Source organism: Podarcis raffonei, chromosome 8 (assembly GCF_027172205.1).
Source record: "Podarcis raffonei isolate rPodRaf1 chromosome 8, rPodRaf1.pri, whole genome shotgun sequence".
Classification (NCBI taxonomy): domain Eukaryota; kingdom Metazoa; phylum Chordata; class Lepidosauria; order Squamata; family Lacertidae; genus Podarcis; species Podarcis raffonei.
In genome coordinates this window covers 49,217,788-49,232,330 of record NC_070609.1, presented here as the reverse complement: position 1 = coordinate 49,232,330, position 14,543 = coordinate 49,217,788, and the positions used below count along the sequence as shown (strand labels likewise).

At 43.2% G+C, this 14,543-nt stretch overlaps 2 protein-coding genes and 1 long non-coding RNA gene across 4 annotated transcripts in view; 2 read left to right on the top strand and 1 right to left on the bottom strand.

Annotated features, from left to right (window-relative positions):
- The window catches only part of ZCCHC14 (zinc finger CCHC-type containing 14), a 39,075-nt gene extending 31,963 nt beyond the window's left edge, over positions 1–7,112 (top strand). The window contains exons 11-13 of one of the 2 annotated variants that reach the window (XM_053399939.1): positions 58–198; positions 280–1,719; positions 2,222–7,112. In XM_053399939.1, the coding sequence (XP_053255914.1) occupies positions 58–198; positions 280–1,719; positions 2,222–2,277 (1,637 nt within the window). In that variant the 3' untranslated portion in view covers positions 2,278–7,112. Of the gene's footprint in view, positions 1–57; positions 1,720–2,221 lie in introns of both variants that reach the window. The other variant, XM_053399938.1, reaches the window with a different exon arrangement.
- MAP1LC3B (microtubule associated protein 1 light chain 3 beta) lies at positions 5,564–12,447 on the bottom strand. The gene is made up of 4 exons (XM_053399940.1): positions 12,302–12,447; positions 9,554–9,609; positions 8,831–8,937; positions 5,564–7,731 (listed from the first exon to the last, which is right to left on the bottom strand). Exons 1-4 carry the CDS (start codon positions 12,339–12,341, stop codon positions 7,560–7,562), a joined length of 375 nt encoding a protein of 124 aa, XP_053255915.1. The 5' UTR covers positions 12,342–12,447; the 3' UTR covers positions 5,564–7,559.
- Positions 12,448–12,514: 67 nt separating this feature from the next.
- On the top strand, positions 12,515–13,945 carry LOC128419356 (uncharacterized). Its single transcript, XR_008331840.1, has 2 exons — positions 12,515–12,903; positions 13,636–13,945. It is a non-coding gene; the product is annotated as an uncharacterized LOC128419356 (long non-coding RNA).
- The last annotated feature ends 598 nt before the right edge of the window (positions 13,946–14,543 follow it).

Sequence of the window (14,543 nt, the reverse complement as noted above, 5' to 3'; positions counted from 1 at the left end):
TTAACAGTACCATTCACATTACTTGATTTTTCTTCTTCTCTTCCCCGCCCCCACAAGAGTTACGTGTCGATGTTGATCAGCCAACCCTCTCAACCCCCCGCGAAGGAAGCTCTTCAGAATACTCCAGCTCCTCTTCTAGCCCCATGGGAATCCATACCCGGGAGGAGAGCTCAGACAGTGCTGAGGAGAATGAGAGACGTAAGGAAAGCTGTCTCGTTGTGTTGCAGCATCTAACGCATTTAGGTGACTGGTCGTACCTGACATCTGTCTATCTTGTAGGTTTAGAGGTCCACTTGGAAGCCTCAGAAAAGGAGAAGCCAGTAATGTTATTGAATCACTTCAACTCCAGCTCAGCCAGGCCCACTGCTCAGGTTTTACCAGTGCAGAATGATGCCGTGTCCAGTCCATCCGGTCACCACACCTTGCCAGTACAGATGATAGCTGCAGGCTCCCCTCACATCACTCCAATTAGAATACTGAACTCTATGCACAAATCAGAGCGAGGGAATACAGACATGAAGCTCCTTTCGTCATCTATGCACTCGCTTTTGTCTTTAGAAGACAGGACAAAATTCTCACCTGGCACACCTCGAAGTGGCATCAAGATGGAGAAGAACTTTGGAAGTACTGTTGTGGATGGGATGCCAGCCTCTCCCCATCAGCCCATGCAAGTGCTCTCTGGAGTTTCTGAAAATGGCTCCTCTACACCTTCAATTAACTTTGGTCCAAGGGCCAAAATGGTACATGCTTCCACTCTAGACAGAGTGGTGAAAACAACCCAGCAGCCGGGAATAATAGTGGAAACAAGCACCACAGCCACTGTAACTTCCAGCACCGTCTTCCATGTGGCACGACCCCCCATAAAACTCCTGGTATCCTCTTCGGTTCCTACTGATTCAACCATTGTGGGGCAGCCTTCCTGCTCCAGTAATATGCAATTCAGTGTGTCCCCAGCAATAATAAACCCCCGGACTGCTCTCTATACAGCCAATACCAAAGTGGCCTTTTCTGCCCTGAGCAGTATGCCAGTAGCCCCAATGCCCAGCAGCAGCTTCTGTGCAAATAGCAACACTGCCTCTTCTAGCCTTCACCCCTCCACATCCTTTGCAAATATGGCAAACCTACCCAGTTGTCCTGCTCCCAGCTCCAGCCCCACGCTTTCATCAGCTGCCGAGAACAATTTCTACAACAGCAGTAGTAGTGGCTCAGGAGGAAGTATCCCAGTACCAAATCAGAATCACCACCATCACCACCACCATCAGCAGCAGCCTCCTGGATGCATGGTGTGCAGTTCCTGTGGCTGTAGTGGGAACTGTGGTTCAAGCGGCATGACTGTCAGTTATGCTAATTACTTCCAGCACCCCTTTTCCGGACCGTCAGTGTTTACTTTCCCATTTCTGCCCTTCAATCCACTGTGCAGCAGTGGCTACATCAACACACAGCAGTACAACAGCAGCTCAGCCTTCCCTATGGTTCACTCTCCTTACAACAGTGGCATAACACCAGACTCTGTCATGAGTGGGCAGTCTACGTTTGCAGTGCCACCAATGCAAAGCTTTATGGCAAGTACAGCAGGGGTGTACCAAGCACAGGGGATGATGAGCAACAACAGTGGTACAGGCCATAAAAAGAATGGGAATCTGTCCTGTTACAATTGTGGAGCCAGTGGTCACCGAGCTCAAGACTGCAAGCAGCCACCAATGGATTTCAATCGACAAGGTTAGGAACATTATTGGCTTGCCAGAAGTGCAGTTGGTAGATTGCTCAGAATACAGGTTTGGCTGCTTGGGGAAAGGGGGTGGTAGATAAAGGGAAATCTGAAAATGGTCAGTAATTTAAAGTGATGGCAAGTCTGAGCATGTACAAGTGGAATTCACTGTAGGTCTCACACTTTGCCAATAGTTTGTACTCTTGTGGATGAGCAGTAGCCCTCTGAAGCAAACCTGAGAGAACCAAAGTACAGGAGTGGTAAAATGTTGCTCTGGCGTGAGTTTTGTGGGGTAATAAGGGGTTGGTTTCTTGTGGTAGTAAGCTTTGAGATTGCTCACACTCAAAACTGGTATCCATGGTGCTCTTGCCTTATTTCACATCTACTGCTAATATGTTCATTCCTTATCTATGAACAGCATGGTGCTCAACTGTGTGATGTGTCATTGCTTGTGAAATGTAGACTTCACAAAAGTCTTACACTTGCTGACTTGTATTTCTCTTCTCCATGCAGGTACATTTCGGTTAAAATATGCTCCACCAGCTGAAAGTTTAGATTCCACAGATTGACAGTAACTCCATGGACTTCATTTTTTGTGATGGCAAAAGCCCATGGAGTAATTACAGAATTTCAAATTGGAATCTGAGAAGTCCACTTGTTGAGCTTATTAACATTATTTTTTTAATCCAAAGGTGCTCTACTTCACTACACTAGGAAGAAACTGAAGCTTAGGGGTTTATCAAACCCATTTTTACTGATTTGCCAAAATTATAACATGGATCTTAAATGTTGGACCTTCCAGATGGGAGGTGAAACTGGCCAACTACCCTTTTTTGTTGTAAACAAACTCCTGCACTTTTGCTGAAGAATGTTGCCATACTTTGATCTTCTGTGCTGGAAACTCGAACTCCCGGGCAGCTATGTTGTAATCTGGAGTGAGAGCTAGAGGTTGACGGTACAGTAGCCATTTGCCTGCTGGACTCTGACATTTGAGGCTAGGTAAACATGTCTACTTTTTCTCAAAAACTAATCAGGCACTACACTCTGGGATTTTAAAGGATTGCACTACAGAAGAATGTATAATTCTATCTGCACTTTTAGCAGACTGAGATCAGTGCGAGAGACGTTCCAATGGTTGGAAATAGGCACCAGCAGGCTATGTGAACTTCTAATAAAGAAATCTTAACCCTCCCTCTCTTCCAAAAGAACAAAGGTAGACGTTTCAGTTCATTCTAGAAATGGTTATGCTATGCTTGTCGGCATTTATTTGTCAGTCATGGATTAAACTTACGTTTCCAAGGGTCTAGTGCCAGAGACTGAGCTCAAACAGGTCTTTAAAAAAATACTTTTCCTCTACAACTTTCAAATCTTACCATATATTAGTTTCTGCCACAGGAAACAGTACTCTACCTTTGAAACAGAGTTTTAAAACACAGACTCCTGCAGCAGAGTTTGCAAGTTGTTGCTTTACTTTGCATAGCAAAAGTCTTTCTACAAGGGCTCTTGCTTACAGGATATAGAAGTCACAAAGTAAGAAACAGCTGTACATCTTAACCACAACTCGGGTTTGTAGTCTGCCTCCTTTATTTGAAATATGTAGAGTATTGGCTTTGATGTTAACTAGTTAGAATTCTTTTCCACTAAAGCCAGCAAAGCTCAGAACTGAAACATTGTAGACCTACCTGGTCAAACGGAGGCATACCTTTTTGTATTCATGCTGAATTGGTTGTAGCTATCTTCTTTCATTGATAGGGCTGAAGTTTAAACTGCCCCACATAGGACATTTTAGTGGCTGTGCACAATATGTTACTATGGAGGTGGCAAATGAGTATTTCTGCTTGAAAGTATTGTATGGTTGAAGGTGCAGGGAGGTGGGGTTGGCTGTATCACTGCACTGCATATCCATGAGGTAGTAAAACAGTGGATCTTGTGGAAATAATGGTAGGATTGACAGAAAACCAGGTACTCCACTATTGTTTTCTATATCATCAGAGATAAGCTCTATTATCCTTACCTGTTGCCTTTAAAAACAACCTGGTGTATTCTCTTGGGTGTAGGCATTCAATGGGTTTTGCATATTCAACTCTGGGAGAAGCTTAGCATGAGCTTCCTGCCATTTCTCAGCTTCATAGAGACCAAGTCCAAAGTTGTAAAAACACATGGTTTGTAGCAGCCCTACATCCAACTTCAGTTATTTCTATGCAATGAAGTGCTAGACTTTCATATCCTCAGTTTGGCTTTACCAAAACAGTATTACATATAGGGTTAGATCCAGCCCACAATATTTAATTATGCGTGTAATGACTGAACCTCTGAGACGGCTAATAGAGGTGGATACCATTAGGAAACTTGTAAAACTACCAGAGGTAATGAGAACTGACAGAGCAATTTACTTTGCCTTAATGACCCTGATTGACATCAGCAGAAACATGCCACTCTGTACTAAATCTGTCAGTTATTGTTTACTCTTAAAAGTTGGGAGCCTTTCCATTGGCCCAAAATGTGCCAAAAGCCAAATGTATCAGTTCTTAAACAGAAATAACCCAACACCATACAAACTTTCCAGGATCAACAGAAAGCCTTTATCAGGCATTTAAATTGGAAAGTTTCTAGAAACATGGCCCCATGAGCGGTATGATGTTCAGAAATATAGTTTCCATTCATATAAAAAGAAAGCTGTCTCAGCTAACTGTTGGGCTGTCAAACAAAACTTTTTAACTTAACTAGTGGACAAGTGGAATTACCAGGGGAAAGCTTTGGAGAGCCAATTGCCTTGTTCGTTTCTAAAGGTAAACAGACATACAAAGGCAAGCCTACATAGTGACTTAATTTTATTAAAGCTGTTCTCTACTATTACATCCACAAAGTGGCTGCCAATGTTTCATACAGGCAGAGGACTTTGAAGCAAGACTCAAGTGCAAGAGGAATGGACACTAGCTGCATAGATCATAGTTTGGCTGAAACTTTACACTAGAGAATGTAACTTGCATCATGAAGAGAGCATAAAACAGAACCATCAAAAGCCCTTGTCTGTATGAAACAAACTATGTACTAAAAACTGGCATGGCAAACTGCTGGAGAATTGCTATTTGCATATAACTAAGGTTTTAACTAGGCATGACTTAGTTAATGGTAAATTTCTCGAGCAGTATGCGGGCCCATGCCTGAACAAAGAAGGGTCTTTTTTAATTATGTCAAACCCTTTTTTTCATGCCATCCTAGAATTCTGTTAGAGACACCCAAATGTAAGCCACCCCAAGTAAAAGGCAAGTTATTCAATGGGTACAATACCATTTTTATGGGAAAAGCCCTAAACTGAGGCCAACTTAATTATTTTAAGGTGGGAGGGAAGGGTGGGTATTTTGTTTTGCTTCTGAATAGACACTTATAAGCCTCTTAAGCTGCTTTACTTAGATATGGCCAAAGGCAGAATTAAAATAGTAATTCAGAAAGCAACAAATATTCAAACAATTTTTACTCTTCCAACTACCTTTGGAACTATTTCTGCATACTAACTTCTTATAAACATAGGAAGAGCCTATGTCTTGCAGCACAGGTTAACATCTTTCTTTTCAGAAATAACTTTCCATTAGGAATGAAGGAAACACCTCTGCCCATTTCGAGCCATTTCTTTTACATTATATTACAAATGTGCATGTAACTTTATATAAATATTAAAAGTTTTGTAAATATTTAATATCCACCTAATTTGATTTTGAATTGTAAATGTCAAGTATTCTGGTATTTGAATTTTTATGTTTTATTATACTTTGTTAAAGGTAAAATTGTACATTTTTAGAATGTTTTTATCTGAGTAAATTTAATGTACTGAACAAAAATTAAAGACTATAGTAGTGTCTTTTCAGACATCCTCACTTTTAATATTTTTTTTTCCATTTTCAGTGGGAGGCTAAAGAAAACTTACTGCAAGCGCAGCAGGTTCAACCAAAGGCTAACATAAACATGCATTGTCTCAAATGTGGCAGCTGTAGACAGGTACTGCAGAGCTATCCAACAGCATTATCTGCAAGTTGTCCATTTTAGGTAGGTGCTTTGAAGGGTACAGAAAAGCCACACTGCAGCCTGGGATATCAGTTTCTTCCGTCAGGAGCTTTTCCATGTTCTCATACAGGTACTTAATTCTCAGTTGTTTCATTTGGAATCCAGTATCTTGCCCACACTCAGAAAGCAGGCAGTGTTGTTTTTCATAGCTCAAGCATCTTCACAAGTGTCATTAGTATGGCCACAGAATCTCCTACTTTTGTGACAATGTTCTATTCTGCAACAGTAGTAAAGGAATCTGAGCCAAAGTTGTGGGAGGCTGAAAGCTTTTGTTCAATTCTGTCTACTGCTCTTCATATACAGCATTAAGATCATTTTAAAATGGACTTGTATATAAGCTTAACTTCTAATCAAGTTGAGATGGAATCATCCATTTCAGCACTTTAAAAAACAAAAGAAAAATCAACATTTATACAAGAGCAGCCATTAGCCCATTGTAAGGATGGCTGTCTTATGAAGAAATAGTAACTGAACAGAAGACTTAAAAATTTTACAGTGAAGTAAAAGCTCACAGTGAACTTGTTAGAAGCAAGGATTGAACAGATGCATGCAAAGGTAGAAACTGCATGTCATATTGATATTTTACAGCATGTCAAGATTTAGCCTCTTTTCTCCACATAATAAAAATTTGTTTGCTATAACATATAATTAAATTCACATGCATTAATATACAAGGATAAGTCTTAGCTTACTACATTTCACTGTATAACAAATGGGGAAGCAGGACACTATCTGAATTACTTTCCTTTTGCACAGGACATACCCTGTTTACTGCAAAATTTAATTCCCTATGCAACTGGAAGCAGTGATCAAGCTTCTTTGCAACTTTAGATATTGCCCAGTCTAAAACAAAGGGAAAATCTTTTTGAGTTTTGATAGTTTGAAATGCAGCTAAAGGAAACAAGGACTTTCTGCCAATGAGGAAATACAAAAATGTTCTTCATGTATTTCAATGAAAATCAAGAACTTGGGTAGCGAGGTTAATATGCTAAATATAAAGAAACATCAACAGCTGTGAGGCTTGCCAATGTTTACTGTATTACTTTGGCAATTGGCTAATCTTAAAACCCTGCTACCTCCCAATGCTTTCTGACTGACAAAATGAAGTCCTCTTTGCTGAGGGTTTGGGTTGATTTAATTAGAATAAATTTAACAAAGTGTAGAACAGAATACCAAACTCTGGGTAGACTGAAGCTTTTCTTTGACAACAGTTATGTATATATTTCCTAAAACTAGCATAAAGCTGTGATGTTTGGTATATAATAATAATTAGCAATCTGATGTTTTGCCTTCTAAGGTAACAGTACCAATGAATTAATGCCCGCCCCTTTCATCACATGCACTGATCTATCAAAAAAGGTTAAAAGAAGCAGACCATTACTCCTATTTGTTCCCTTTCTTAAAAAGCAGTTTTCGGGAGCTGAAACATGACTTAACATTATGAGATGTCACACGCAAGTATTTCAGTTTGCTGCTAAATGCTAGCCCATTTTCTATGATTAATGCAAACATCCCTTTTATTGGCAACTTAACACACACACACATACAGTATAGTTTAAAATTCCAGAGGCTTAAAGCAAATGTGCCTGTGCAAATTTTATAGCAGGTCTACAAAGCTGCGCTGCTTGTCTATACTGGCACTCATCTGTTCAATATTCACAAATAAAACAGTACGGTGAGAACACCCGCTAAGCACAACTACTGTGAGCAGGTTGGTGACATCCCTTTGTTTTTTCCTGTGGGAGGGAGGGGTAAAAACTATCCTAGGCTACAAGCCACTGGGGATGGTTTACACAGATTTCATTCCAAATGTTTCCTGAGAGGCATACACCATGTACAGGAATCCGTCCTCGTCCTTTTCACTTTCATACACCTCCGAAATTGGTGTTGAAACGCTCACCATGCTGTGTCCATTCACCAGTAAGAAGAAAGCTTGATTGGAATTTAGCTGCAGCCGACGCCTAGAAGACAGGAAACTGAATGGACACTTCCCTTGGAACATGGCTAACAAATTTAAATGCAGAAGCAAAATACAAAAAAAGAACTGCCTTTGGAAATTCCAGGTTTAGCAACAGTCTCCTCCTTTGCCACATCCAAGAATCACATGAATACCAGAAAACATGTGTGATTAGAGCACTTCTGAAGGCAGCCTCCTCATCCAAGCAACATCAGAGGGGAGGGACTTGCAACTACACTGATCTTATAAAGCCTCAAGTGAGACACTAAGGCCAGCTGTGTTGCCTAAGAGGAAGGACAACACTGCTAGAGATAATGTGCATGTTAGGTTGTTGCTTTTAGATGCTAACCACCCATTTTAACCATTTCAATGGACTACAGAGCACATCAGTGCCAGCTACAGCAAGGAGTTTACTCAGTAACGGGCATCACACTCCAGAATTATAAAGAGCCCATATAATCAAGTTCCCTTTCTGTGAAGAGTTACCAATAGAGACGGAAAGCTGTGTCAGCGTAATTCCTGTTACGATCAAGCATTGGCAAATATGCTTGCCATGCAGAGTGTGGCACCACTCCGTATCAAGCAACCATCCTAACTTTGAAGTTGCAGAGGTGGGCAGGGATTGTCTGCTGAAGATCTCTGCCACCTTCCAAGTTGGGTGGAAAACTGGCAGCTGCATGGCAAAGGCAGACCTGAAGAGCCGTGGCTCTAACAGAACCAACACAGCATCCCTCCCCCCACCAAAAAAACCACCTAGCCTCTTTCCTGCTCCTACCACTTCCTAGAGGCGTACAGAACAACTACAGGCAGTGGCACTGAACAAAACATTCCCCACTCAACCTCCGAGAAGTTGTGGCACCTTCAGGCAATGGAGCCCAACCATGCACACTCCCTGCCAGGCTTTTCTGTAGGAAGGAGGGAGGCTTAGCAAGACCAGTTTGTTGTTGTTTTTTGCTTTGCCAACAAGTAGGTCAAACACTCTGGACCTTTGTTATGATTGTTACTTGACTTTTTAAAAAAACTCACTTGGGAAACCCTTAATATATAGCACAAGCTACTGTCCTGAATGAGAGACCTTTCAGTAAAGCAGGTAGGTTAGATACCTGATAATCTTGATCAGCTCACTCATGTTGACATGATCTGGGACCAGAAACTTTGTTTTATCCAGAATGGGAAGTTGCTTTTCTCCTTTATACCTTTCAATGATTACCTGGAGTAAAATGGTAAAGTTAGGACTTATAATTTAGGACTTTTCAGTATGGTGAGCCACAGGCATATTCTTGCTAGATACCTATGGGTTTGTTTAATGCAATTCTACTTTGTACTACAGTGGTTTATAATTTTATTATTTCTGTCATTTTATTGTATGCCACCTTGCATTTTTAATGAGGCTCAGCATTGAAATTCTTAAAACAAACCCAGTCACCTGAATTGAGCTGTGAAAAGGAGCTGCAATAGAGAAGACCCCAGCCTTGTGGGGAGAACTAATTCCATTCCTGGCACAGGTTTGCAGTGAAAGGCTAGCGTGCCCTCCTCCCCACCTGTCACCCCAATTTCAGCCCCTTCTCTTCTCCATTCAGTTATGCATAAACAGGGCAAGAGGACTACAATCAGGAAAACTTGGGAGCAGCAAACAATTGACTTCTGTTATGTAAAATGAAATGGAGGGAGAAAATAAAAATCTTAACTAGGGCAAATATCTTTGCAGCCTCTAGTATGGATGATTTCACTGCTAGTCCCCAAAGTGCACGTGTTGCCACTACCTATCAGGTTATTTCCCTGATTTCTCACCAAATGACGGACAATAGAGTTGAAAGTCTACTCACTGGTATCTTTGTAGGATGCTGCTCTCGAATAAGTCTGACATCTTCTACTCTTTGTTCTACAGGGGAGAAAAAGAAAGTTGTACTTAAATGCTTGAAGAGGCAGTGTCGTCAGATATATAATATCTACACAGAACAACCTGTTATATTGGTGTTTCATTGCCCTGGAAGAGAAGCACACACAGAGGCAGCAGTTTGTAGGAAGGGTAGGATATAAATCAAATAAATAAATCATAAGCAGAATGAGAGGCGCTTAAACCACACCCACATTAGTATACCCAAGCTGATCACATTAGAAGCAAGGTTAACTGGCAGTCTTTCTAGATCAGGGTGGGAATGCAACTCAAGCGCTGCTGAAAATTCATGCAGGGAATGAAGAAGCTAGAGTGGAAAGGGGGAGGCACAAGAGAAAAAGGGGTACTTGCCCACTTTTGACTGTAGCCCCACAAATGAAGCTGCTAACTGATGCCACCCCCCACCATACCTGTGTGCTAGTAGAAATTCTGCAGCACAATTTATTAACAGGAAGGGTGGGGACAACTTAAGACAAACGGGGGGGGGGAGAGAAAATGCCATCTGAAAAATAAAGAAGCATAACCCTTCATAGTGAAAAGTTAAAGCAGGCAAGTTAAGTTGAAGAAAAAGAAAAAAGTTGAGCTTAGTTGGTTTAAAGGCACAGAGTAGTACAACAAATCTGCTAAGGCTGAAGTAGTTCTAAATCTGAAAGCATTTGGGAAGCCCAAGGACCCAGTGTGAGGGCCATGGGAAAGGAGCAAACACAACAAAGAGTCTTATCGCGTAAGACTACACTAGAGCCCACTTCACAGCTTATGTCATAATGATAGTTTTAAGGTGCTACAAGACTCTTTGTTTTTACTGCTAAAAGGACTAGAAGTTAGTGAGAAAACATGGCTATCCCCTCGAGGAAAAGTGCTCTATGTAAATTAAAAGTATAAAATATTAATTTCATCAAAGAATTTTAAATATATCTTATAGTTATTACATTCTTAAAGCTAAAGAGCTTCCACTAGGTTTCCCCACCCCCAGCCTAGAGGACTGTTGGTGTCCAAAACTCCTTTGCAAAGGAAAACAAACAGCTAGAACGACCTTTACTTTCGTTTTCAGCGGCACAGAAGCAAAACAAAGCCTCAATTCTTTTTCCACTCCAACATGCAAGCAGGAAAACCAGTTTAAGCAGAACAAAAACAGTAACAACCAAAGCAACAGCCTGAGTCTTCCTGTATTTCTTTTTTAAGTGATAGTAATAACTAAGGGACATTTACAGTAGAACCTAACTAGGGCTTGTTACATCAGGATTTTTGGATCATATTACGAAGCTGAAACTTGGTGGACTTGGCTGGAAGGCTAGCTAATTCACAAGCCTTTGCTACAGCCATTATTTGTTATTTAATCTGTCACTAACTCCTGAGAGGTGGAGGTAATTGCCCAACGTTGTTCCCAAAACTTCCTGCTTCAGTCTGGAGGTCACCCTCTGTTTTGGTCATCAACAGTATTAGGAAAATTGCAGCCCAATGATTCAACATTACCCTCTGCTTCCTCACATAACAACAAACTAACACAGCAGATCGGAGACAAACAAATCCATGGAATCCAAACAGTTGAACTGCTTAAAGTTGTGCAGGCAATACTCAGGAAAGAATAGGGAAGGGGATCCGTCATAAGTACTGAATACTTTCACATTGCTAAGGGATAAAGCCTGGGAATGAAACTACAAACACATGCAGCATCCAGACAAGAAGTTCTACACTACAGCATCCAACATATACGGTAATCTGGCCTTCTCACATTCAAAATACTATATACTCAAGATAAACAGCACCATCTCCAGTGTTTTGACAACTGATCAACAAAGGGTAGGCCCCACCACCCTCTAAGTGCTGGGGGTGAGGGGAAAGGGGTGCTACAGCAGAGTGCAGAGCAGGCACGATGCCAGGCAGAGAAAGAGGCTGGCACGGGGGGGGGGCTGTTTACTCCTCTGGCTCTTGAGCTCCACGGAAGCCGGCAGAGCCGTCAACAGGCCCTGCATTCGCCTCAAACACAACTCCTCAGGCCCCTCCAACCCCGGCCTCCAACCACCAACAGTCATCCTCAGGGCTAGCCTTCAATCCTTAAGGGGTTTCAAGGGGGGGGGGAGTAATGCAAGGGGGTCCTCCTTACACTCCCAATTTGGGGGGGGGGGAATAACAGTCATGGTGCGTGGTGAATCACTCTGCCCAAGATCCAGATCTAGGAGATGGGGAGAAAGGGGCTTACTGTATTAAAGGGAGGGGGGATACGACTGTGCCACCAACCCATAAACCCGCCCCCCATGGCCGACGGGGAGTGCGATTATAGGCCAAGCACCTTCTCAAGGACCTCCGTGAGGGAATAAGGGGAGAAGCCTCATTTCCCCCCCCCCCAAAAAAAATGGGAGGGGGTGTTTTGCCTTTTCCTCAACTCTTCTTCCCTTGCCCCAGCGACACCCACTTACCCTCTCCCCACCGCCACACATATCGCACACATAGCGCCCGCCGCCACGTTCATGGACCATGTCCCCAGCTCTTCACCGTTCCCTACTTCTGAGTATCCCCCCTCCAGTCAGCAAGCTCCCCCCCCCACTCAAGTCCGCCTCGCAGGTGTTCCCTTGGCCACCCCACTTGATGTGGTGCGTCTCTCCCCAACGCCCCCCCCCGACTCAGTAACAGCCCCCTCTTGCCCCCCCAGGGGCTAACGCACAGGCCCTTCCCCCACCGAAAGTGCGTCGCTGCTTGAAGCTCTTTTCCGAGGGCATCGCGGCGGCGGCGACTGGCTCCTCCTCCACCTCCTTCGACTCTCTCCCCTCTCAGCGGCGCGGACCATCCACACCAAAACCCTCGTCCGCGATCAGCTGACCGACGAAGCCCCGCCTCTCCCGAGCTGATTGCGTCACAGGGAGGGAGGGACAGACGGACGAAGGAAGGAAAAGCGAGAGGCCGGGCATTCGTAGGCTTCGCCGCGCGGTAGTGCGCGTGCGTAGCGACGGAAGCCCGACGCCTCAAGCAAGGAAGAGGAGAGGAGAAGGAGGGGAGTCGACGTTGGTGACGCGAGCGCGCCTGCGCAGGCGAAACGAGCCGCGGGCGGGGGAGTCAGAAGCTGAGCCTGCCGCAGGGCGGCGCCAAAACAGTGACTTCATCGCGCACAAACGCAGCCCCGCCCATCACCATGGTTACCATATCACCCTCCCCGGAGGAAGAGAAGGCCTCTGGTTTGGTTTTGCCGCAATTTCCATATTAAAGAAAGAAGTTCCCCTCATCTCACGATCAAGAACCTGGGGCGGGATCTGATCTCACAGATAAAGATCTGGAGCTCATCAAGTAATACTAGAGAGCGGGGGGGGGGATATTTTGAACATATGCAAAACACTTTCCTCCCCGCCTCCAATGTGCAATTGAAAGCCCACAAACAGGACCTGATAGCATTGACCTCTCCTGTGTTGTTTCTTTGTAACTGGTATTCAGATGCATGCCACCTCTAATCCTGGGGGTATCATGGATATCCTTCCCTTAATTTGCCTAATCTCTTTTCAAAGCCATCTATCTGAGGCCATTACCACATTTTATGGGCACAAATGCCATTGTTTATGTGTTGTGTGAAGAAGTAGTTCCTTTTGTTTGCAATAAATCTCCCACCAATCAGCTTTATTGGAGTATTATAGGGGGGGGGCATACCTTCCATAATAATTCTTTTCATATTTAAGGTGACACAACATGTGTGTTTCCAGTGCTTTGCTTCTAGAAAAAAGGTGCAAGTACTGTGTACCCTCTGAGTACCACCAGAGAAAACACTGTTTCTCTCTGTAACTTGTCTCTGTTATTGCATTTGTGGCCAAGAAAGGAATACCAAATCCATTGCAAGATGCTCTGACTGTTCTACAATAGCAGATCAGCAGACATTTAATTACTGATTACTCAAAGCCAAGTATTTCCTGTAACTGCATAAGCCTAACATTATAAGGACACTTACAAGTGTGATATCCTTGAACTCTAATAAGACATGTCATACATTTTATCAGAAGAAGAACTTGTTTTGTTTTTTCCCTTTCCCAGCCACGTGGATCTTATTGGCTATGACTAGTTTGAAGGACTGGTCTGCTCAAAACAACACTGGAAAAGGAACTGGCATAGTTGTTTGACAGAGTCTTTATACTCTGAAGTCGGATGTCAATTTCAGAGGAACTTCCAGTATGCAGCTGAAACAGAACAAAGAGGCAGTTTGACAGACAGCTGTGGGACTTCTCCTTGCCAAACTCTGATCCCAGAGACAAAAACAAATTAATAATATATCTCCAACAACAGATAAGTGACATAAAGCTTTATTGAATTCCAGACCCATCTGGTTGGCCACTGGAAAATGAGATGCTGGGCTTTGATCTGATGTGTGTTTGGGTAACTGTTGGGCCCATACACCTGGCAAGGTTCACTGGGGCTTGATGCCTGCCCTGCCTTCCCTGCTGCAGTGAGTGCCACTGAGCCTCCCACCGCCACCACCACCACCAATCACTCCCCACAGTCCCCAGATGCCAGCTGGCTCTGTTAATGTTTGAAGTTTCACTCTCACCAAATCAATCATCTGTTAGGTGGTATGAAAGAAGAGGTGACGGGGCACATAGCAGGTGACTGACCCCGAATGCAGGTTGCCAGCGCTACATAACTCTACTCCCAGTGAGGCTTCCTTGGACCCAGAACCAGCCTGTCCTCCCCATGCCTAAGTTTGTTTGGGTTACATATACAGTAAAAGGAGTCGCTAAACTAGTACTGTATGGGGCTATGTAGGCAAGGAACTGAGCACCCATTCTATTAATAGGATTTTATTTTTATCATAATAAAAGTAAATAATAATAGTAATAATCTATTATTTATTCCCCACTCATTTGGCTGGGTTTCCCAGCCACTCTGGGTGGCTCCCAACAGAAGAAAAATAATGATGATGCAATAAAACATCAAACATGAAAAAC